General features: G+C 41.3%; 1 protein-coding gene across 1 annotated transcript; it reads right to left on the reverse strand.

Moving 5' to 3' along the window:
* Positions 1-1,371: 1,371 nt before the first annotated feature.
* On the reverse strand, positions 1,372-10,010 carry atad1a (ATPase family AAA domain containing 1a). The gene is made up of 10 exons (XM_071918672.2): positions 9,961-10,010; positions 8,822-9,027; positions 8,516-8,614; positions 8,251-8,371; positions 7,245-7,445; positions 6,558-6,664; positions 6,320-6,409; positions 5,325-5,375; positions 4,625-4,797; positions 1,372-3,431 (listed from the first exon to the last, which is right to left on the reverse strand). Exons 2-10 carry the CDS (start codon positions 8,993-8,995, stop codon positions 3,302-3,304), a joined length of 1,146 nt encoding a protein of 381 aa, XP_071774773.1. The 5' UTR covers positions 8,996-9,027; positions 9,961-10,010; the 3' UTR covers positions 1,372-3,301.
* Between the last annotated feature and the right edge of the window lie 14,890 nt (positions 10,011-24,900).

Here is a 24,900-nt window from a genome sequence, read left to right on the forward strand (position 1 = left end):
GCAAGAGCTACAAATAGCAACAGAGTAGAAAGAGGAAGAGTTTGATTGTGTCCAACAGTGGCTTATTAATGCATGCCTAAAGGGTGCAGGATCTGCCTGCAACAGCCAGGGACTTCACACTCCCACAGCTACTCTTTCTGAGATCCACATATAGAACGCAAAAAACAGAAAATCACAAGTAACATGTTATTAGCCTCATTCAGGTTAGAAAGTTGGTATTGGTAAAATTACCACTCTGGTACACATAGCAATAGGTAAAATTAGTATATTGTTAAACAGAAGATAAGATTAATCTGCGTTTTATACAGTTAATATGAGGGAAATAAAAATCTAAATTGAGAATGACAGACAAACACATTAAAAAACGTGCTGAAATGTGCATGAGATGCAATTTTTGCTGGCAGAAAAAAAACAACTTTATTTTTCTTCTGTGTAACCTCAAATAAATATACTTTACATATTCAACATTCCATATTCAATACATAGACACAGTTGAAGAAAGATGCGGCGACAGCCAAGAACTTGAACACTTCTCATTGAATAACCCAACTGCACCTGTGTGCGTGTGTGTGTGCCTGAGCCTTTATGCGACCTCTGCCACATAGCTGATGAATGAGCTCAATGATGTTGTCACTGCACTGCAGGAGAGCGTTTACAGGGCTGTTATTTGACTCAATGAAAGAGAACAGAGACCTGCAAACTGCGATGATGCATTATTATTGGTTTATTTATTTGACCTCACCATCACCTGAGGTATTTTAGAGAATACCAATGGAGACTTAAGCGTTGCTGACTAAACCATTAAGGAGGCGACTATCCAGTATGCAGGAATCTGTTTTCTATTTCATTGTCTCTTTTTTGTATTAAACAGTTCAGGATTCTGGATGTGCATAAACCACGTTCATGCTGCTATAACACTGATCTAGATTTGAGCAGTCCATATCTGAACCAATAACATCTGCCTCAATAACAGAGCAGTGGAGCTACAGTGCCACCTAGTGGTCACTCTTGATAATTAGTCATTACAAGCAGACAAAGCCGCCCCGGCTTGCTCAATCTGTGTGGGAGTGTGGTCTGTACGGGACCCAGTGCCAGATCCACAAATATGTTGTGGCCATATGGCAAATAATAAGATGCTTTCTATACAGAAGGAAGGGCAGAAAGTGTGTTAAAACAGCCCCAATCTCACAGACTGTTGCTTGGTAGTATTTGGAGAACGTAGCCATAGTTTCCATAGAGACAGACCAAAGTGGCACAGAAAGCCAATACGTGTTGCAGCGATGGCCGCCCCTGGCCATTTTAAGTTGGTTGATCCACGGAGCATCATGTGAAAGGTTTATCATGAAAACATACAAAGTAAAACAAAGGGGATTCACCAGTAATGGTAATGGCACAATAAAGTTTACACTATATACAAACTCATTTGTGGAAAAAACTGCTCAGATACAAGTGCAGAGCCACTCGATTGTGTTAGAAAGCAGCATTAAATGCACTGATGACCGACACATTTGACAACCCCCACCGCAATCCCAAGTCTTGGCCTTATTGTCACAACATTAAAACACACATTTTGCTTTCACAATCACAGACATGCATACAGCTAGACACCTATGATACAGCTTCTCACAGCTGAGAAGATTGACAGTGCAAATACAACAGTAACAATTCTTTTTGTGGTGAGAAATTGATATGATATGGCAAATGATAACATGACATAGTAACATTCTTCATTGCTGCCCCTAGCTTGGGCATACATACTAATATGAACAACATTAAAACTCAGTGTTCCAGGTCATTATAGCCGTGGTTCCTATTTCCTTTCAACACTTGAATGTTTACTTCTGCTTATGTCTTGATGCAATAACTGACAGTTCTGAACAATAACTGGATATTGGCTGCGTTGCATTTGGAGGTGCTCAAGCTTGCACTGTGATAAGTTGTCTACCTAACACTAGCACTGAAAAGAGATGATGAACAGTAGATTTGTATGATCTGATCTCAAAACCGCATTGAAATGACAAGTGTAACTGAGGCAATGGCAGCAATGCTTCACATGTGAATTTTCCTGCTCTTCCTCTCCACGTCTTAATACTGCTCATATGCACATTGTGACTTCACTGCGTCCACACCAGTGTTGAGCTAGTTACTCAAAAAAGTAATATATTGCCCACTATTCATACATTTAATTTAGTGCTACGTAATATGACCTTACTTTGTACTCCCTGGGAACAGTAATTCATTACAGTACTTGTTACATTATTGCAGTTTTCTGTTACGCCCTCACAATTGGCGACTGCATCCTCTCTTCCCTTAAAAAACCCCCCAAAACAATCAGGATAAGTCAGTGGCCTTGCCTGTGAGCTTCTGTGTGAATCATCATGGTGACCAAACAGTGTTGACATCCAATGTTCTTGCCATCCGTTTGCTCAATAAAATCAAAGTACTGAGAATACATCCACCTGGAGAAAGTAAATTTTACTGCCGTTTTTCATCTGAGCTAGTTCAGCGTGAGATGACGACTAAGAGATGGAGGGGAAATATAGTTTTTGAATGATTCAACTTCAATGTGATATTTAGAGAGGGTAATAAAATCACATTGAAAAGACAAATGTAACTGAGGCCTTTGCTGTTCGACCATCTGGAACACACACAAGAAGCCTTAAGCACAGAGGAAGACCAAAACCTCTAAAGCGATAACAAGCAAATTTAATAAAGAATTTGTGTGAGTGGATGTGCTTGTGGTATACACCCATGTCCACACATCATGTTGGATCATTTCAGTCTTCATGAGCAGCTAAATTACAGGCATGACCCTTGATTTGGGAACGCAGCAGCCAAACTCAAAGGATTACAGTGTTCTGAGATGAAAGCAATGACAGAGGAGTCGGACCTGAAGCACTGACTCCTCCCCTCTGGTCCTGGGTCGTGTGTGTGTGTGTGTGTGAGTGGAGGAGGGAGGGTGTATGAAATCATACAGTGGGGTAACTGCAGTAGTTCGAATCCCTGGACGGGGGAAAGTGAGTGAGAAACGTTTTCTCCAAGTACCGTCACGGTGCCCTTGAGCAAGGCACTGAACTGTCAACTGGTCAGTGGCCAACAGGAGGAGATTGTAGATGTACTGGGCAGCTCTCGGTTGTGAATGTGTGTGACTGTATAAATGCGTAATGCATGGCTGGCTGTGGGTTTGTCCAAGGGCACCGCTGACATGTTAGAGGAGCCTCCGCTTCAAACGCAGAGGAAGAATGGCGAGCTGGAAGTTACCGTGGACGACTGGGAGGAGGAATGGCTTCCCGGCGGCCGTTTAGTCCAGGGGAACCTCCGACAAGCTGGGCACCATGGAGACCGTGGCCTGCTTGGACTCCCTCATCTTGTCCAGGCCAAAGAGCAGGTCCAGCTGGGTGACCGGCCGCAAGCGCTCCTCATCCACGGGCCTGGAGGGGGGGGGGGGGGAGAGGTCAGAGGTCATACACATTTCTCACTTATTTCATACAGCATTTTTGGCATATTGTCAAATTGTTTATATTCTCAGATTTATTTCTTTGTCTCAGTAAGTTCTACTGGTGTTATTTTACACACAGTGCTGTAAGTCATATTCTTTCATATTTCATATATACAGTTTCGACACACCCATTTTGATCTAAAGGCTTATGCTTAAATGCTTGACATTTGTTTCTTAGACAAATATAAATAGTGAAGTTGATGCCTATGTATGAATTTCTTTCCAAAGCCTTTGCCTTTACATCAAGGCAAAGGGCGGCTAATTTACTTTTTTGGTCTTTGCATAATTCCATTTGTGTTGTTTCACAGTTTTGATGTCTTTAGTATTATTTTAAAATGTGGAAAATAGTAAAAATAAAGAAAAATCTGGTGTGTATATATGTCATATTTCATAATTTCTTCATATTTTCATGTTGCATGGTACTGCCAGTACTGAGGGCTTAGTAATGATTTTAGTGCTCAGCGCTGAACACTAGGAGGTAAAAATATTTCTTCTTTTAGCAGGAGTGCTGTGCTTCAAAAGGGGATTTCAACAGTCGCTTAGCAACAGCAGAAGCCATGACCGGCACTTCCTATATGCAACTGTTTTAGGGTTAGACTGAGGTTTGGCCTTTTATAAAATATAAAATGTAGATTTTGTCAGTGTCTTCCACCTCTAATATGATGGATATGATGTTTGTTTGATTATATATTTATTGTATAATTAATGAATACTACATTGGTTGTCTCTTAACCCGATTCTAATGAGGGATTTTGATCAGACTTCACACAAATATGCATGAATATGTCTTATTCTAATTTATAATTTATAATACTTATTCTAAGTATTATTATTATTATAATTATCAGGGTTTCAGTGGAGAGTTTTAGTTTCAGAAGCTTTACTGCCTTACCAAAAATACTTAATAATTGACTGCTTCCAATTTTTTTGCAATGTTCTGGCATGAAAATGGTCAAAAGATATTGAGTATTGGAACAAATATCAATCCAAAAATATCAATAATGGCCTTCAAAAACTCATATTGGTCCAACCTTAATCCGTTTAGTACTAGCAGCTACAAAAATAGGGGCCCAGTGGACACACAGCGGATATGTAATCTTGTGGGTGTTTCAGTAAGAGTCGTACTTTTCCTCCTCCTGGCTGTCCTGCAGCTGCTGGGCGATCTGCCTCATCTGCTCCTTGCGGACGTAGTCCCGCACTCGGTACATGGCGGCATCGCGGCAAAGCTCCCTGAGGTCACTGCCAGAGTAGCCGTCCGTCTTCTCCGCAATCTCCTTCAGATTAATGGCGTTGCTCAGCTGAACGTGGGAGAGAGGAGGATGGAAACATGAGCCGATTATGTATAGAATGGATTTGTTCAGTCAATGTCAGTAGTCTTCGGTTTGTTTGGCTGTCAACGGACTTGAGTTTACCATTAAAGTGATACTTGGGACATTTTGAATTTTTAGTTTAGTTTTTACTTTCTACATTTGTCCTTCAGCAAGCTGGTGAACAGCTGAAGAATGAGGAAAGCCATCAATGCCTATTCAAGTGCTAATATGGAAACCTTTTCCCCGCATTATGACAAGCACCTGCTGAATAAAAATAGACTAAAATTAAATAGACTGACTTGAAAATGTGAGCACTGGGTATCATGAAGACAGCAAGCAGGGCCTCATGTGTGGGATGCACACTCACTGCTGTATACAACTGTACATGGGTGACCGAATTTCATTTGATACAGATGACAAAAACATTTTGGGCCCCTGAGAATTGCAGCAGGAGGCATTCAAGAAAACAACTATTTCCACTGTGGTCCGCGATGAAAAGAGAAAACATGTCTTACGTTTTCTCCTGCCAAGATCAGCTTCAGGATCTCCTGTCTCTGTCTTGTGTTCTGCAAAGACAGGAGGTAACAGGTAGTTATATGGAAAATGGAGTATAAAAATGTCATATCCAATTTAGGGATGCACCGATCAATCAGCCACCAATCATCAGCTGCTAGACAGTCTAATAGGTATTCAGAGATCATCTGAGCACCGTTTCAACTGCCCCATCACATTATGGGTCTACCTTAGTTATTTGACAGAACTTGAATACAGTTACTGCCATTTGACAGCATTTGAATAGGGTATTTTATTGCTTAATAGAGAATGGTGCCCTTTTTCATTTCAGAATTGCCGGGAGCATGGAGTGAAATGAAATGACCAAGTCTCTCTGTGCGAGACTTGGTCATTTCACTTCACTTTCTGTACAGAGCGTTTTGGGGGTGTTTGATAATTGTATTCATTCCCTATTTTCAACTGTTAATAAAAATTCACAGCTTACATACATTAATTTCTGGCATCGAGTTATTAATTTACTAAACAGTTTAGTGCATTGGATAGACGGCATAGCCAATGCTGGCTCAATGAAAACCCTGTTCAAGCGGCAACTATGTTTGGGTAAAAACTATCATTTATTTCCCTGTGGTTTGGCCAGCAATGTCATGCAGCCAAAAGAACAATCTGTTAAACAGTACTATATTAAAATTGTACTGTTTATACTGGCTGTGCACTTTTACATGATGTGCCGTTGGAAGCAGAAAGTCTGAATAAAATGCATCATTTCAATCATCGATCGCAGATCAGCCGATCACAGTTTCAAATTTGATTTCATTTTGAATAGGGGTGCACCCCTAATGAAATTATTTGAAACAAGGTGACAGTAAACATGTCATACATACGCAAGGGGAACCCTGAAATGAGGTGATTCTTCTGGTGTATGTGTATGTTATGTGTGCACATACATGACAGATATGCATCTAAACTGTTTCTGCTGGTGTATGTGTGCACGTCTTACTGGCAGGCCGACGTGAAATGTGGTGGGCATCCTGCGCAGAATGGCTGGGTCCAAATCCTGGGGCCGGTTTGTAGCTCCCATCACCATCACCTACCGTGATAACAGTCACAACAACGTGAATACACTACGCTGATACAACAACCTGTGTAGCTCAGGCGTAACTGACTTCTTCAGGTGGGTTAAACATACACAGTATCAGGAAAAGTCTGTGTGGGATGATGAACTTGTGTTATGTTACCTGGCTGGAGGTGGAAGTTTCTAGACCGTCCCATAGGCTCATGAACTGGGCCTTCATCATGGCGGTGGCCTCGTGGTCCAGGCTGGAGCGGTTCCTCAGGAATGAATCTAACACATGGAGAGAGAGGCAAGTCAAACAGTCGAAAGAGACACAAGGAGAAAAGACAAAGAAGATGACATGTATGCAAGGCTCATCTGCACACACAAGCCAAAATCATTAAGCTGAAATCATTTTGGGTTGTTAACCATATGGGGTTGAAATGGGGTTACACCAATGTATTGGTTTTCTTAAATAGCATATCATCCTGGCATATGATGGAGGTGAGGATATGATTTTACTCAACACCTTCATGGGTGTCAGTCTGTAAAACCTGCAATGAAACCTGCCTGACTCTGCCTTAAGGATCTGCTAACCCACCTACAAGAATTTCATTAGTATGGATTTCAATGGAGTTTTAGTGTTCCATAATGGTCTAAATGCTGTTTCAGAGTTTTTCCCAGCCTGACAAGACTAAACTTTGAGGGAAGACACTGAATCCTTTTAATATTTCTGGCATGAAAATGGTCAAAACATAGGCTATCAGCAGCTTCAATTTCAATCTCTGTATCGACCCTAGCTTGAAAGCAGTAACAGACTCACATTAACAAACTAAACGCTCTTGACAGGCTTCTTGTTAGATACACTCACCGATCTCATCGATGAAGATGATACAGGGCTGGATTTTGACAGCCAATGAGAAAACAGCGGCGGTCAGCTTCTGTGATTCGCCGTACCACTTGTCTGTCAGCGTGGAGGCCTGCAGGTTGATGAACTGGCAGCCCGAGGCTTTGGCTGTTGCCTTGGCGATCAAAGTCTTACCACAACCAGGAGGACCAAACAATAAAACACCTGGGAAGACAGAATATGACAGATATTACAGTCTTTGTGGCTTTTCTTCATTTATTTAGTTTGAGTATAGAAAAAAAACATACCATGGGTTGATATTATATAAAACTGAATTTATTGTATATGAATGTGGTATGCGCGTATGTACACATATGACCTAGCTAACCCAATCTGTGGGTGTGAGTCTGTGAGTCACACTTTTCAAAAAGTTATATAGTGTATTAAGACCAGGGGATAAAAGCTTAGAAGCCAGGGATGAGAGTGGATTCCCAAGGCAGCTAATTTTGGAGGTTGACTCATCCTGAACCACTGTAGAGCGCTCTGTGCCAAACAGTGAAAATGTTCTATGAAAAGTGAAGTATTCCTTTAAGTGATTCTCTGCTGTCTTGCAGCCAAGTGTATAAATCTTGTCAGATGGCTGTTTTTTTGGCACACAGTCCTAGATGGAACCACAATGCATCGGATGGCTTTACAACAATAATGAGGAAGAAAGTGGCTAGCACACGAGCCAAGAAGGCTCATGACAAGTTCTGGTATAATTTATCAAAGCCAACAATCTTAAAAGAACTGAGTTCTACTTTTTTTGCTCTAGTTTTTGATACACTTCACTTAAATTGTTGGTATTTGTGACATATTTTCAGTGAATGCCATACATGGATACAGTATGTATCTAATCCATTCAGACATCTGTGAAAACTGCTATGTTGAGTTTATCTTGTATTGTTCCCTAATGTTAGCTACTATCTAAAAATAAGTGCGTATATAGATTTGACCATTATGACTGTATGAAGATGACATGCTGTGGTACCTTTAGGAGGCTGAAAGAGTTTGGATCCAGCCAGAAGGTGTCTCTTCTGGAAGGGCAGGATGACTGTGTCTTGCAGCTCATAGATAACCTCATCCAGACCTGCTATATCTCTCCAGGACACCTGCAGGAAGGAAGTGTCCTGTTAAACACTTCAGGTTGAAGTTCCAACCAAGTCTGGGAAGGTGCCTTTAGACTAAAAGTGTAAAATTATCATACCACCTTTTTTGATAAATTTTATGTCATGGACTCTGATTTCAACAGTTACCTTCATAGCTCGTGGATCAACTAGGTGAGATGCAATGTTCATCTCATACTCTGTGAGTTTGACCCCCTCAACGCCAATCCTCTTCATTAGCTGCTCGGCCTGGGGAGATTACACACACAGACACACACACTTACTTCAGCTGAAGACAAAACCAAGACTAACTAACCCATACTGTGAAAGTAAAAAGCTGCTCTAATCATTCCATTTATGACATACTAACTGCAGAGAACCTACAGCTTATAAGACAGGCTTATTATAATTCATATTACTGATGCCATACCAGACATATGATAAAACCCTGTATACCTTTTTCTTGGCTTGGTTTTTCTGCTTGTAGGTAGGATCCATCGCTTCCACAACCCACTTGATGCTGTAGTAGGTGGCTGCACCAAAGATGGTCAACCTCACCAGCATGCCCACCACTTCATTCCTGGACAATGGGCGCATCAGGGCCTCTCGGGGAATGTCTTTCAGCAGCATCTTGGCTTAGCTGGCTGGTGTCAGTCCATTAGCTGAATAAAGAGGTAGCAAGTAGAGGAATGAGAGAGACTGAAGTAACGCTAGCTGGCAAGAACTAGAATAGAGCTGGCCATTAAGTTGGCCATACTGGCTGCTGCAAACGGCACGCCAAACTTCTTTAAAAAATGTAAATTGTTTATTGGCAAAGGTATATACCTGGTAGAACATGACATACGACGTTTAGTGATTTGGTAGGATCCAGTCTTCAATTCGGCATACATCCAACACACCAAACAGTGCGTATTTCAATGAAATTTAATCTCGAATTCACCAGTTAGAATTGGTTCGCCTGTTACTCCCACAATCATCTTTCACCAAAATACACCGTGGAGGGCGGTAACGTTAGACAGTGCTAGCAAACCGTGTGAACCAGTTCTAAAAGTTGAAATTTCATTGAAATAAAGTACTGCTTGTTGGATCAGACGGCTGCCGAATTGAAGAATGGCTCCAGACAATTAGTAAAAAGTCTAACGTTGTGTTTATGAGTTATGTACCTTGGAAGATGAGTGAGGCGAAATTTATTTGCCAGATTTTTGTATAGAGTTAGGCGTGACGTTCTCCCAATACAAGAGAGAACGGCACTTAAAGCTAACACGCCGGTGGTTGTGCTGGCCATTCAATTTGCTCATTGTCTGCTTCTGTCTGAGGTAGCTAACGACAAGAAGTTAGCTAGCTAATCAGCTCAACAACGCTAGCGTAAGGATGCTATCCTAGACATTTGACCTGTCGTGACATGAGGCCAAACCGAAAGCTGACTAGCAGCAACGCTGTAAGCTAGCTAGCATCGCTTTGCAGGACAAAACAGCTCTGACATAACTGTCAGTTGACCAGTCGTGAAAATGTCAATTTAAAACCAACGGTTAAAACATTCACTACATCTACTCTGTATACTGTCACGTATTTATGTAATATTACGATTGACTTACTTAAACAGGGATCAACAGCACTTTCACCAAAATTCCATCATGAAAGGTGCGCTCGGCATTGTAACTCGAGTTGAAACAAACACCAAAGTTCCGGGACTGATTTTGTTCCCACCACTCTTTCAGCATAAAACCACTGGATGGCAGAGCTGGCACACGGTTAACCACGCAGATCAGCACCACGGACAGCATCTGCATTACTACAGCAGGCACTCAAGATACCACATCACATCTTACAAGGTAAATAAGGTACGTCCAGTAATAATGCGCCTCATGGTGAATAGATTTACCGTTAGATGCATGTGTTATTACAGTAGGGAAGGATGTCTGGTATTACTTTTTGACACAGTTAATAGCACATCACATTATCAACACCCTTCTTCACCACGTTTTGTTGAAAAGGTGATGTGGGAACTAGACATGGAGAGATGTGTTTGAAATTACACATCATTTTTAAGAGGGTAGACGATTTAAATTGGTAGGTAGCCTAGCGTGAGTCCTACCTAGGCCCTAAATTAATATCTATCTATCTATCTATCTATCTATCTATCTATCTATCTATCTATCTACAATGATTACTTTTTTGGACCATTTTTGTCTTTATTTTAAAGTTGGTACGCACAGTAGCTAACTGAGACACCAGGAAGCCGCTTCATTCATATTTTTGATAAAAAAATTCTAGATATGCATGTATCAAAATATATTGACAGCTATTTCAAATGTATTTTTTTTTTTTTTACCTTGTCTCGTCATCTCGTAATGGCTATCTTGATTGGCTGATCGGACTTTGTGGGATGGGCTTATAGTATTTAAGTTTTGGCGGCCATTTTGAAAACGGGGCTCAAGACGGTCTTGAGGCTTTGAGACCTGCTGTAATGTTTTAGACTGAATGTCGTTTGCTTTTGAAGAGACTATATTCCCTCATGTACCCATTTGTTTAGTTTTAGTTAAGGGTAGTGTCCGCGTCTATTTCATGTCAATTAAATGAACGGCGGAGTGTCCACAAACAACCTCGGCCATCATCCAGGCTTGAGCTGTCCAGTTGAGTCGGGACCACGCCAGTCTACTGCACTTACCGTCGGAGGTCGGTGCAGGACCAGAAGCTATGGTAGGCCCGTCCCAATACACAGCATGAGAGCCAAAACGCTACCGATAGTCTATACTCATGTGTCCATATGTTCCCAATCCAACTAGGCTCTGTTTAACCCCAGAGCTACTTTCAGTCATATCCAATAATTGTCCAAGTCGGCACCTATCATCCTGTAGAGAATTAACCAGTACAGTATCTGTCAGAGCAGACTGTGGATCTGTCGATTAGGCTCTGTGATTGGAAACCAAACACCCCAGCATGTCCTGGGGTAGCTAGATGCAAATGTAGTCCACTCTGTTAGATAGCTGGAATCTCCGGCCCTAATCTGTGTTTGATTTCCACTCATTTCCAATGCTGTGTGATAATGGATAATTCAGTCTTCTTAACATCGGCCTGATAGATAAGGCTGTAACAAATGGGCTTCTCCAGCAGGCAATTTATCACACATGGGCCAAAGGGATTGTTAATTGTCACAGATTGTGAGCTAAATTTGAAATTGCTGTCACAGCTTTTATTCAGACTCCTCTCTGCTTCAGGATTTCACCACTTAAATGCAGAGTTGCACTGTTATTATTTATATATATTATATTATAATATATTATTATTTTATAGGGGGTGTTATGCCAGCTGATGCATCTTGATACAGTACAATAAGAGAAAGATAAGATATGGTGAAACGTTAATGATCTCCATGGGGAAATTGGGTTGTTGCAGAAGCAAATAGTTATATGATACAGCTATGAAAAAATAGAATATAAATAAGAACATAGGAAACAAGGGTCATGTAAACACACACAACTGACAATGAGAAGATTTCCTACCAGTGTCCATACCAACACCAGAATTTCATTTGGGCAATAAGCAGAAATGTATGAATGAAAATATGTTAAGAGGATGTACAAAATAGCAGCAGTAGAAGAAAATAAATTGTGCAGATTGAAATATACATGTGGTTATTGTGTCTCTTTAAAATGATATTGTTTTAAAGCATGTCTGCTTCATTAGATAGTATACACTGGGAAAGTGATAGGAAAGATGGGAGGAAGAGAGGAGGGATGACATGCGACAAAGGCCAGAAACCCATCCACGATGTTGTAAAAACACGCCTTTACCCACTGAGCCACAAGGAAAACAAATATTGTTTGGTGCGTGCTAAAATATATGCTCAGTTTAATACACTAACCATTGTTGCATGTGCAGGGACATGAGTGCCATTGCCCTTTGGACCAAGCAGTGTTCCCATCCCTGCTTAATGTAGGAGATGCTATATTTAGGGTATTTTTTGCCCTGGAGCAGCTATAAGTGGTGAGAATGCAGTGAACTTATTCGTTTCAGATGGTAACCAATGGGGTTGGCAATAACATCTTTTATTTTTTAACCTTTATTCATCCAGTGAAGGGTGACAGTGCCTAAACCAATCGAATTATTTCCCGTTTTGGAAGTCTGATGAACATCCAATATGCATGTAGACAATTTGGAAAGACAGTTAGACCCTGTTAACTTGCCTTTTCTCATCAGAAAATTTATATTATTTCTGTATTGATCAGCAATGTCACAGATAGATAATTCGAAATGTGAGATTCTCCCATGGTCCCAATGCTTCCAAGTAAGGTATGAGATGACAATGCAGATGCATGTTACAATAAGAGATTAAGTTAATGTATTAGGATATTTAGTTACCTCTAACACTAACATATGCACAATGAATAGACTAACTGTGCGGTCATTGTCTAATCTAATGATAATTTATTTACTGATTTCACTGGACTTTGTCTGATTCATTATGAAAGTTCTGAAATTGCACGTATTTCACATCTATTTTTCAGTTTGTTGTTGTTCTACAGTTTTTATGATGACATTTTGATGAAACTCCTCTCCCAGTGGTAGGCATCCAAACAACGCTTCTGTAGTGATTAAAATTACTGTTGCATGAAAAAGTCTGTCAGCTCCCTTTTATTGCAGGTGGTCAATCTATAGTAATGTCTACTGTTAAACTTCTCTCAGCCGCTAATTTAAGTTTGTTTTTGTTTTTTAACTGCTATTTACCCAGAGAATGTTTTTGCTAAGAAAGTGAATACTTTTTCAGCCTGTCCCTGCTTCACATTCATGCAGTTAGACACATTCACACCTGGGAGATGATCAGTAGGCCTACAGCCACAGTCTTCTACTGCCAGCCACTGAGCAGCTCCACTGGGCCAGTTGGGGATTTTGGCTTCTATTCCCCATCTCAGTGGCCCAAAGTAGAGTCCCAAATTCAAATTCCTGATCGCAGAATGTGGTGAATATATCATGTGCCAGTTGATTGGAAAGTGTTTTCTGTGTGGTGTGAAAACTGTACTGCAACAAGCAAAAATTAAGAAAATATGAATAACTTAAAAAAAAAAAAAAAAGTTCACATTTGTGGATGGCTAACATCAAAATAAGCCACAGTGCAAGGAGTGCAGCTCCATAACTTTCAAGCTTTTAATTGTTTGTGATTTTATGAATACACCAGTTCCTCTTGATTTCATGTTTTATTTCTGCAAGACTCACAGCTCTTGCATCATCCTGAATGCAGCACCTGCAGCAGAAATAAACAACAACACTCGGAATACTGTATGCCATCCTTCAGGACCTCAACTAGAATGGAGCTCTCATTGTAACACTTCACCCCCCAGTCCACACTCTGGCCCAGTTTACCACACTTCTCCTGGAGGATAATTATCTGGATTTTGAACAATGTGCTAGAAAAAAGGGGATTGTCTGTGCTTTTCTTTTTTCTTTTTTTGCTGTGCACAAGTGTTGAGAAGAAAGTTCCAAAGCCTTTCGCTCCTTTGTAGGCCAATTAGTTGTCCAATTTGGATGCAAAATTCCATCCTGCACAGTTCCAGCTTCAAGCATCCAACAAAGTTAAGTCCACCCTTGTTGTGGAAAATGGCACACAGACTGCTATTGCAGACACCTTTGGCCATGAAAATGCTTCATAAAAAGCTTTAATCCCCCTGTACTGCAGCAGCGAGTCCCTGGAGATAGCAGGCTGACAGGGCCATTTTGATGGGTCTGGGCATGAAAGCGCAGGCTTGTGTATCTGCAAAGTGCAGCCGGGGCTCCGCATTCCCACAACACCTAGCACCTCACCCAAACAGCCACTCTCAAGCGGGTGGAGCAAAAAAACACATTCAGCTCTCATGACTGTCAACCTCCATCATGCCGTGGCTGAAATAAAACTCTCAGCTCTGCTACTCCGCTTTGAGCTTTCACATGCCAAATCCTTTCTCTTCTGAGAAAACAGGGTGGCAACGGATTGTTTTGGAGCAAAAGATACAAATCCCTGTCGATGAGTAATGCTTGGGCTATTTTGGCTTTTTCTTATTGTACTGCCTCTGAGCCAGGTTAGACTATGGCAAATTTTTTTTCATGCAAGAGATTGCAGGAAAGTGGTTCTATCTATAAACGGCTTTATAACTGTGCCAGTTAAACTGTTCAACACTTGAGTGCATGTTGGTCACATACAGCAGTTAATTACCCTTTCAATCTCCCAGGAAGAGATATTACCCCTAGCAAGCCGAGGAATCATTTGAGAGTGGATTATTTATTTGCTTGTTACCCAGAGGAACCAAAAAGATTTATTTGTGAAAACACTGGCAAAACCAAGCGCTGGAACTGGACTGCTAGCCCACTTGAGTTCACATAAAGGATTTGACTGGAAGTATCTTATAAAACAAGCTGTGTATGCATGTATAATCGTTACCTGCATGATGAGTTTGTGTTGTACTCCATTCTGCACTGGATCAGATTTTTCAGTCATATGCATAAAGAAACAGTAGTAACAGTAGACATAAAAATCACAATGTACTCCATTCAATCATTGCATTTCTTCTCTTTATCAGTGGCATGCCTCTCCGCGTCCTGGTTGTGCCTTTTGGCACCGATCAACTGCTTGACGTGATATATAAATGATTTATGTCCATTATATGACAAAAAAAAGCCTATCACTCTCATCTGGCATAGGGAGATGAAAAGACAGAGGGATGAGCTGACAAGAGATGCATGAAAGAGGCGATGTCTGGGCGAGACACGATAGTGCTCAACAAAGGGATTTCACATGGTGCTGAGGCTTCCTCGGGCAACCTGCGCTCTTTGTTCATTCTGCCAAGGTAACTCAGGCAGGCAGACGACCCACCGACATCACCAGGGAAAGAAGATTACAACTGTAGTTTTAGACTGACAGTTCCCCCCCCCCCACCCCCCACCCCCGCTCCCTTCACTCGTCGCCATGGTTACCGAGACCCCACAACATCAGAAACAACCGGTTAAAACAAAGAGTGATCATTGGGTTTCTCCTTCCCCTCCATCACCTGAGACAGGTGAGAGGGCCGTGATGGCTCTGCAGTCCGGATGTCTCGTCCGTTCACGCATATAGATGAGGCGGACTTCTTAGCCCGAGAGGGAAATCAACTTGTTTGTTGAATCACTGGGGTGGCAATTAGATAGTGAATATTCTGCAGGTTAGCTTGTGCAGATTTGATGTGTTCAGGAATATTTCATTGTTTTCACCATTCGATATCTCTAACTTATAGAGGATCCAGTTAAAATGTTAACATGTTTTTAAGTTTTGGCAGTTTTGTTTTTTTTAATTTGTCAAGAAGGGTTTGACCAATACGTTTGTGAATGTTTGTGATATGTTTTTGAAGGCAAATGACAATACCGGTATATATCGATGGAAGCTGCCGATAGTCAATATGTTTAAATTTGACCTTTTTCATGCCAAAATATTCCATTTCCAAATTCCATTTATTGTTTCCCCCATAATTTGAATCTTGCAGGGTGGAAAAGCCTCTGAAACGGCATTTAGACCATTATAGGACACCAAAACCCAGGATCATGATAATAATGTTCATGCATATTTGTGAGGAATCTGATCAAATGTTGCATTAGAATCAATTGCTTCCCACAACTAGTGTAATATTGATCAATTATACAATAAATACGTAATCAAACAACTAAACCTAAATAACCCTGTTGCCATTTTTGTAAGAGCAAGTTTTTAAATAGTGGATATCATCTTGGAATAAAAAATAATTCTTCACCTTGTAGACGTCGATTGTGGAAGTGAACATTGTTAGCCTCTGGATGGATTGTAAACAGTTCTATCTTCCCTTCGCAAAATGTAGCATGAAAAACTGTTATCGTTTGTCATCACTCACAGGCTGTTGGCGCACCTCATCTTCCTTCAAAATGGCATCTTCGGCTCCGCATGTTTGTGCTTCATCACATCACCTCCTGTGTCTGCTCCAAGTGTCACTGTGGAAACGGGGCACTCCCCAGTTCAGTCTGATGATCACTCGTGAATCAAAAGGTTAATGCTCATGCAACATGTCTTTTGACATTTGATGGCTCATTTTACAATTAGTGCCGGGTTGACTAAACTGCTTTACTGGCTTTTTATTGTCCTGTGTGTTTTCTAAGGCGTTGATTAGCCCCATTTACAGAGGCACTAATGGCGGTCAAAGGTCATCAGTTCCCAAACATGCACAGTTCCTCTCCACACATGAATAATATACAGCACCATGGTATAGTATGTGATAACGTCATCCATGGTCATCAAATGGAGAGGCAGAAGCGAATTGACAGGTTGAGATGAGCTAAGTTCATGCTGAGATGAAATGTGATATTCATCAACTTCAGTTCCATTTCAATTCAGCTTCAATCTCTGCTCCCTATTTCACCTCTGACAGTTGGAATATATGCATCTGAATGGCTCCAGGTCTCCTATATAGCCTGACGTCAGTTGTAGTTATAGAGCTGTAGTTATCAAGGGGCTCTGCACATGAACCCTCTGTCTTTAACAGTCATCTCAGACTATTCAACCAGGATCAGGCTGGAAAACCAGCTGACCAGAAGTCAAGGTGAGAGGATAGTATTAAAACATATTAAATGTTTAGTTATGGGAATTTCTATGATTTCTAATAAGGCAGCCCATGTATTTCAACAGACTGGGCTGATATGACTAGTCCCATGTTTCAAAGTGATGTCCAGATAGGAATTTGACATTGAGAGCACCCGTAGGTCAACCAGCAAAATTTGGTCACATGTCGGTACCTCTTTACTTGAAGTGCATTGTAATAAGGGGTAACAATTGAGCAGCTTTTTTGTGTACTTGTACTTTTTTGAGTACTTTTAGAAGTCTGTAATGTTACTTTTACTTGAGTATGTTTTGACTGAAGTATTTTACTTTGCTACATTTCATCACAGAGGACAAATTTTATAGGCTCTCTATAAGCATTGCAGCAAAAACTGACCTGTCGTAAATTGGCTAAATGTGGCCCCATTAGCAGTGACCAGTCAGTCAGCCGAAAATAGAAGAGTAATCTGACTTTACTCTGTTCATGTACTTTATTTTCTGACTGAAGGAAGTTAGGTCAAATTCTCTGTCCTCTCGTCTTTTTAGCATTGCATGACAAAGATCACATTAACAATGTTCTCTTTTCGTCAAAAAGTAATTCAGTAACATTTACTCTTGAGTACATTTTAAATAAGGTACTTTTTACTTTTACTTAAGTAGATTTCAACACCAGTAATTTACTTCTAGTTGTACTGTTAGTACTGTTTCTATTCCTGACTATAAGCCCATGAGAAGCACAGATACATTTTACTTATCATTATTATTATGATTATTATATAATCATGAGACAAAGATAATCAGACAAACATCAGTAAATTACATTCAATTTAATTATGTCATTAACTATACGGTTGCCCCATAAAGTATTCACCCCCTTATTTTTTTGCACATTGTCTTTAGTATATCATGCTATAATATTATATCATACCTATAAGAATTATAATGCCCTAACAAGATGCTTATGATGAGATTTTGATGCCTCATAACACCAAATGAGCACCACCTCCTGTAAAATGTTACTGACTCGTCTTGTAGACCAAGTGGGCTGCACTGATTCAAACCACCTTCGGCTAACTAGCAGGCTCGTTGGCATCTGTCAAAGGGCAACCGAGACGGCGGCAACAGCTCCGAGGCCTCGTCACGCCGCCTCCACACATCCACCGCGGTTACATCCTCACCGCTCACCTGAAAAGCTGGAGCTGACTCCATAATCACCACCTGGCATAAGGCATTCTGGGCCATGGAGCCGAAATGGAAGCTAACAGCCCTGATTCCTCAGGTGGATTCTAATAAGAAAAGCCCCGGGGATGTCAGGTGGGGGTGGGGGTGGGTGCGTGGGGGTCTGTATATGTGTGAATGGTGGCGGGGGTGTGTGGGCTTGCGAGAGCAGGGGAATGGCGGAGCTCCTCTGACAAGAAGGACGTTTAAGTTCAAAGCGTGCGAGACTTGTCCCGTCGAGTGAAAACAATTGGCCAGTTCCAGCTCCCATTCATCAAAGTGACAGCGCTTGGCCACGTGGAAATGAATGAATAAATAAAGGAGAACGCATTCGGCGTGCAGATGAAGCGGAGCCTGCTGGGTAGACGTTGTCAGTGAGGACTGTCAGCGTGTATACCATTCAGCCCGTGTTGGTAAATGACATCCCTCCCTGTGTCTAGAATGCTCCTTGCATATGGTTCTCTCTTCTCCGCTGCATTATACGTCATGCGCCAATGATTCCGGAGAGCGAAGGTACAATTTCAGCCGTACAACTCCCCCCCTCTCACCTCTCCTCTACCAACAGCTCCCACCGGTTGCTGTCATTGCCGGCCTGTTGTCTCCTCTCCTCTGAAAAAACAGCAACGCCCGACCTCGGAGAATTCAAAGATATCAACATTCCTTTCTCGACTTTGACCGTGAACAGAAGAGTATTTGTATGCAACATGGGTGGATACAGAAAGTTTCACCCCTCACTACCCTGCTCTTGAGCTATGACCTCCCATATATTCATTGTTGACCATCGCCTTCTGTTGCTGCTGAGTAGCAACATTTTAGTTGCCTTGGTTACCTATAGAAAAATCCATGCTGGGCTACACGTCTCCTTCCATGTGGAATTGGCAACACATATGAAAGGCTTTCATGGCTGGGCAGTTCGTGCCACTGAGGCTGTAGAGGCTGTAGACACAGTGTGATCATCACACTGGATCCATCATCTCTTTGACCTGTGGAGAGGAGAACGTGCACTGAAAATGCTATTACTATAGGTAGTGGCTACTATTAATACTGCAATACTGAGCTATCAACGTTTGAAATTATTAGAAAAATGAATAGTTCTGGTAAAGTCATTGTGCATGGTAAGTCATATCATAATTGGATATTTCTGTGTCAATGCCTGCATGGTAAAAACATGAATTGAATCAATTAATTCATAATTCAACTGTGATGAGTTGCCTATTCTAAGTCAACCTCATAATTGTAGTCTGATCCCGTCTCCTTCCCTGTTTAAATACTGTACGTTTTGTATGATAACCTATGGTTTGCATCAGAAGCACTAGAACGTTTCATTTATATTCCTGTCCTTCAAAGCCACTTTAGATTCATCACTCAATTTTAACTTTTTATGGGATACCTTGGATCAATCCATCATTGTAGGAGCGAAACAGGATTGAATGGAGCTAGCAACTTTTTTTTTCTTGGGGAGGACAAAAAGCCGTTATTTTCCTGATGGGCTGGGCTCTCTCATCCGTGGAGTATCATTCTGAGAGTGACACCTTCATCATAAATTACACACAGGCTGCGTGATGGCACCCAACTTTAGCCCGGGGGCAACCGGTGGGTGGAATGGCTGCGTGGGGAGCCTTATGCCGCTCGGCTGCACAGGGAACCATATTGATTACCACTCATGTTTCTTTTGAATCAATCTCCATCACCCATTGGCCATTTTCTCCATTATATTTCATTTGGGAAGACAGATGATGGAGATGGCTGAGTGTACGGGGCCTATCTGTGGCACGGCAGAGATTCCATCAGGAGCTTTAGCTTTGTCTCCATCACACCGGGATCGGCTAATGGAAGGAGGCACATCACTGTCGCTGGCTGCGCCCGCCCGCCCCCTGCCCCCCACATCCCCGGGGATCCAGAGACAACATTTACTTTGGCTGATTAAAACTACTGCCAAATAATTCCACCCTCACCTTTGGTTGAGACTAGACACCTTCTGTGACAGTGGTGATACATGTTACGTCTATATACAGTATATATACAGTATATAAAACCATGTATATTCTACATTCTACATATATACATGGGGAAAAAAATTCAAATTGGAAGTTCTTGTCTCTGTGTGAACCACAAATGAAATATCTGGTATCCACGCTTCAGTGTGTATTTCCTATTCAATGCATCAAGTCTTTCCTGAGGCAGGCTTGAAATGATGAAACATTTTGCATGTCAATCAAAGCCCCCAAAATAATGAAAGTCTCTCCACATTTCTTTATTTATGTTTGGCAGGAAATTAACTCGGAAGCCGTATCATGCCCCCCTCCCTGCGCTCGGGAGACATTCCTCACCGTGACGGCGACCACACACGGGCACGCCGTCGCTTATCCTCAAGCACAATCTTACCTTTGATTGTCCCCGGATAAGGTGGAGTTGTTGCACGGAGGCCCGGTGCGAAGCGCGTCTCACTCAGCCGGTGTCAGCCAGATTTATTTTTCCTCCCAGCGTTGGAGCTCGGTCAGCGCTCCGGCTCAGCCTGGGCCCCCTGGCGCTCTCACCAATCTATCAAGTCCATCAGTGTTTCATGTAGCCTGTGGGACTCTGGCTGGCAGCCCAAATGAGCTCGCTCTTCCTCCTCTCCTCGGGTAGACTGCGGGATGTTTTTTCACGGGGATGTTCGACGCCGTCAGATCTCCTCGAGGAAAGAAAACTAGTACCGATGCACCATCTGTATCATGCACCATTTTCTGTCCCTGTAGAAATGGAGCAGATGCAGTAAGTGGGGCTGGATTTCAGGTGGAGTAAGTATAAAACACCTCCATTTGAGTTTTGTTTGCATTGATGCATGACATCGATGCTTTCAAGGATAATTCCGGTTATTTTCAACCCGGGCCTTATTTTCCTTGCCTTTGCCATCCTGACGATTGATTGTGTTCAAAATTTCATCACTTACTTCACTGCAGAGCTTTAGGTGCCTCCAGTTCGCCGGGAGCGCTGCTCTCCAATAAACAGTTGAACCCAAAAAGCTGAACTACAGTAGGTAACTTCGCACATTGGCTCCAAATGGCAGTGAGAGGTAACTGAAAAATTTAAAGTTCAATACCTTCAAATCCTGTAAGGTAATGTCAGTAAACTGCACACAGCACGCTCATGTTTACCAACCCGGCCGCTCTGTGATGCTTTATACCAAAGATACCAAAGAGAGGAAAAGATCTAATGTTGGTGCGTCCAGCTTTCTCTGAATGGAGCGCTGCTCACTGCTGTTGAGGAGACAGTTTGTTGACTATTCCTTAAGTTTGTCACTTTGTGTGGGCAGAGAAGTGTCCATACCTGACACCAGCATTGAATTTGGGAAAATAGGGTGAATCTACAGCATCTCAGTTAGTGGGGATGGGACGCTCTTCTCTGTTGCAGCCCCACTTTGTGATTTAAGCTGATAAGATGGGTGCATTTTTACAGCAAAATTTTGCCCAGTGCAACATTAACATCAACCAAGCAGGTTTTTAATGTAGTAATGCTCATCAAAAATACTTGTGAGTTGGAAGAATTACTGACAGCAGATCTGTAAAGTTCAGGTCTAAATATCGGTTAAAAGGCCTGGCTGGGTTCGAGTCCTTCCTGTCAGAGTCTCAACTGATCATGAAGTCTAAGTCGGGGTTGTAAAAAGATGGCGACAGTTTATATCATCCCTCATTAAAATACTGTGCCCACCTATAATAGCTGAGCTACAGTTTATAGGGCTGTGAAGGGCACTGGAGAGAGCTGTGATGTACAGCTACACCTCGTCACCTTGTCACCCTGTCGAGCCCTCTCATGCTAACAAGACACAAACGCCACCATAACATGACATTACATGACATGGCAAGACATGACAAAGCGTTCCGTGCAATTTTTTTTTTCTTATTCAAAACGCCTTAAAATAGTATGAATGGATGCATTCATAGTGTGTGTGGCCCCAGAGGGAATAAATGGAAAAGTTAAGAGATATCTTACTGCAGATATCTTATGTTAAAAATGTCTTAAGTTTATTTGGACCAAATTACACCCAAGACGACAGTATTGTTAACATCCACAGAGTTAAAAATGTATATTTTTGCAGTGTGTAGTTTCTGAGAAAAAGAACTGATGTTGTCTTTTGCAGAATGGACGGTGGACCAGTTTTTTTTACTGTGTGTATCATCTTATGAGAGATAGATGATCTTTGTCTACCTCTTGAGCTTTGCAGAAAACACATTTACAAAGAGTGTCATTATATTCTGTAAAGCTCAACACAGTGAAAAGTGCTTTTCATAATGTATAGTCTAAAATCAGCGAGAACTGGATCAGGGCTATTTTGTGGAGCCCTGCCAGCTTTCTTTCATTTTCTTGTTGATTAGGGTAATTGTCCATTACTGGTATTATTTATTATGAGTGGTATTTGGACGATTTTTGTTCTCTCGGAATTTTGACTTCCTTCAGGCCAAATCCTCTCATATTTATGTATTTTTTGTGAACCTCCCAGTGCTTTTGAGAAATCGTTCACTGAGACCAGAGAGTTAAAGATTATTCTGTGTTGTGTGTTTGCCATAGATGTGAGATTATATTCTACTCTACGCTCTCAGTTTGGCCAGAATGAAGATGATTTAGTTTGTTGCTACAATAAACACAAAATTAATGCAGTTTGTTCATTTCCACAAACCCACAAGCTGCTTAGTCCCTGAGGGCGCATAACTTTGGATACATGACTAAAGATTTCCAAGTTGTGTAGCAGAATTTAGAGGAAATGGATCACAATGCGTGAAAAAAAATGAATGAATTGAACAGGAGGGCAGCTGAATAATTTCACATACAAACAGATGCCATTTGGGATCAGTATTAGAATTACAAGGATGCGTGAGTCGCCGTAGGCTGCCTCGCTACCCAGCTGTCTGGAGCAGATCTTCAAAACTAAACCACCAAGGGCCTTATTTAACAGTATTTCCATTGGTGTAAAATGTTAAAAAGAGATGCTTAACCAAAACTTATTTAATAAATGAAACATGTATTCTTGCTAACAACAACACAGTAAAACCGCCACTTTTTTTTCAGCTGGAATGCTATTGGCCATGCTGTGGAGAATCTTCAAGGAATTCACTCAAGGAAGTTTGTTACTTCCTTGAGTGACATCATACACTTTTTTTTACATACATTTTCAGCAAAAATGTTGACCATTGCAGAATTTCAAAACTCCCTGTATCGCTTGTTAAAGGAAGGCACCAACTTTGTGGCAAACAAGCTCTTTAGTCATTACAATAAACACTGATGGGCTATAGTGTGTCATTAAATTCATACCATTATAAGAGATATTAAAATTCCATAAGTAAGGAACTAAATGGTTCTCCCCTGGGTGATTTTAGAAAATACCCAACTCTCCCCTGGGCTGAAATTAAACGATAGCATAACTCTCTCCTAAATGGCTGCATCACCCCTTAAGCTGCACACGGTCCCTTAATAGTTAGGGAGGAAGGTTGTGTGCGTCAACAGTTGTCTTCAAAGAGGAGCGCTTGGCCAAAAAGCACCAAATCAAAGGAGAAGCACATCCCACAAACCGGCAAAAATAACAAATCAGTAACTTTGCACTATAATTTATTTAACACTAAGGCCAATGGATATTGGGGGTCTAAGAGAAGTCCAACAAGCATAAATGCTACTATTTCCTTGTAGTATTTTGAAAAAATCTTACACTGCTTTGTACAGAAATTGGGTTTAAGAAAAGTCATGGAAGGATGTTAAGGCACACATGTTTTTCAGCATTTCAGCTGAATCAGCCCCAATCAACAGCGTCACCTACAATCTTGCGCAAAGATGGAAATTCAACATTTTTGCTTTTGACCGATATGGATTTTTCAAGGCAGATACTGATACCGATATGTTGGGATTGAAGCCTCCGATGGCCTATACTTTGTGTCGATATTCAACATCTTTAAATTTGACCACTTTCATGCCAAAAAATAAAAAAGAATTACAAGTATTCATTGTTTTCTTCAGAACTGTATACTTGCCAGGCTGGAAAAACCTCTGAAAAAACATTTAGACCATGGGACTAAATGGCACTAAAAGTTATGAAACTCAGGATAATACTAATCAGGTAAAGGGCTTCCTATAGACAGCCAGCATAGTATTGATCAATTATACAATAAATATAAATATGTAATCAATCAAGCTGCATCATATCCATCATATTGGAGGTGGACGACACTGACTGGATCATATTTAATTTTTAATAAAAGGGTAATATCGACCTTATATATTGGAAACCCAACGCATCAGTTCAACCTTGTTAAGGAGTTCTACATTTTCGTCTCCAGCTCCCTTAATAGTTGTTAGTGGTCCAAAGTGCGAGCTCTGCAAACCTTTGATTCTATAAAAGCATGGCCAGAAAGCACTGTTGTTAGTTGTAGTATGCCATGTTGCTCCTATCACCCAAATCAGACGATGTCCGTGGTTTAATGGATTTGAGTACTGAGATGGGACTCTCACTTTAAATGGCACAAACATCCCTCTCCTCCGTTAGCTATTTTCCAGGCTGCTGTATGTTACTCTTTCTCCTTTAGAGTGGTGTGCACTCTACCCATCAACCGTACATTTTTAGAGCCAAACATGTTCCAGCCAAGATAGGCGGGCAGAAGTGGACTTAACATTCCTAAAGGTAGTATCCATCACCAGATACTGCATGCTTTAGAGTGCTGAGTAGATTTTGAGGGAAAAATCTGCATCCTTTTGCTAATGTAACATTGACAGAGAACAGAAAACT

Source organism: Centroberyx gerrardi, chromosome 8, assembly GCF_048128805.1.
Source record: "Centroberyx gerrardi isolate f3 chromosome 8, fCenGer3.hap1.cur.20231027, whole genome shotgun sequence".
Taxonomy (NCBI): domain Eukaryota; kingdom Metazoa; phylum Chordata; class Actinopteri; order Beryciformes; family Berycidae; genus Centroberyx; species Centroberyx gerrardi.

Bases quoted from the DNA above. Each gene is read 5' to 3' on its own strand.
- atad1a (XM_071918672.2), bottom strand. From the start codon at position 8,995: ATGCTGCTGAAAGACATTCCCCGAGAGGCCCTGATGCGCCCATTGTCC. The intron at 8,615-8,821 runs GTATACAGGGTT...TAATCTCCCCAG, and splicing joins AAAACCAAGCCAAGAAAAAG to GCCGAGCAGCTAATGAAGAG. The intron at 8,372-8,515 runs GTAACTGTTGAA...TCCTTCCTGCAG, and splicing joins TTGATCCACGAGCTATGAAG to GTGTCCTGGAGAGATATAGC.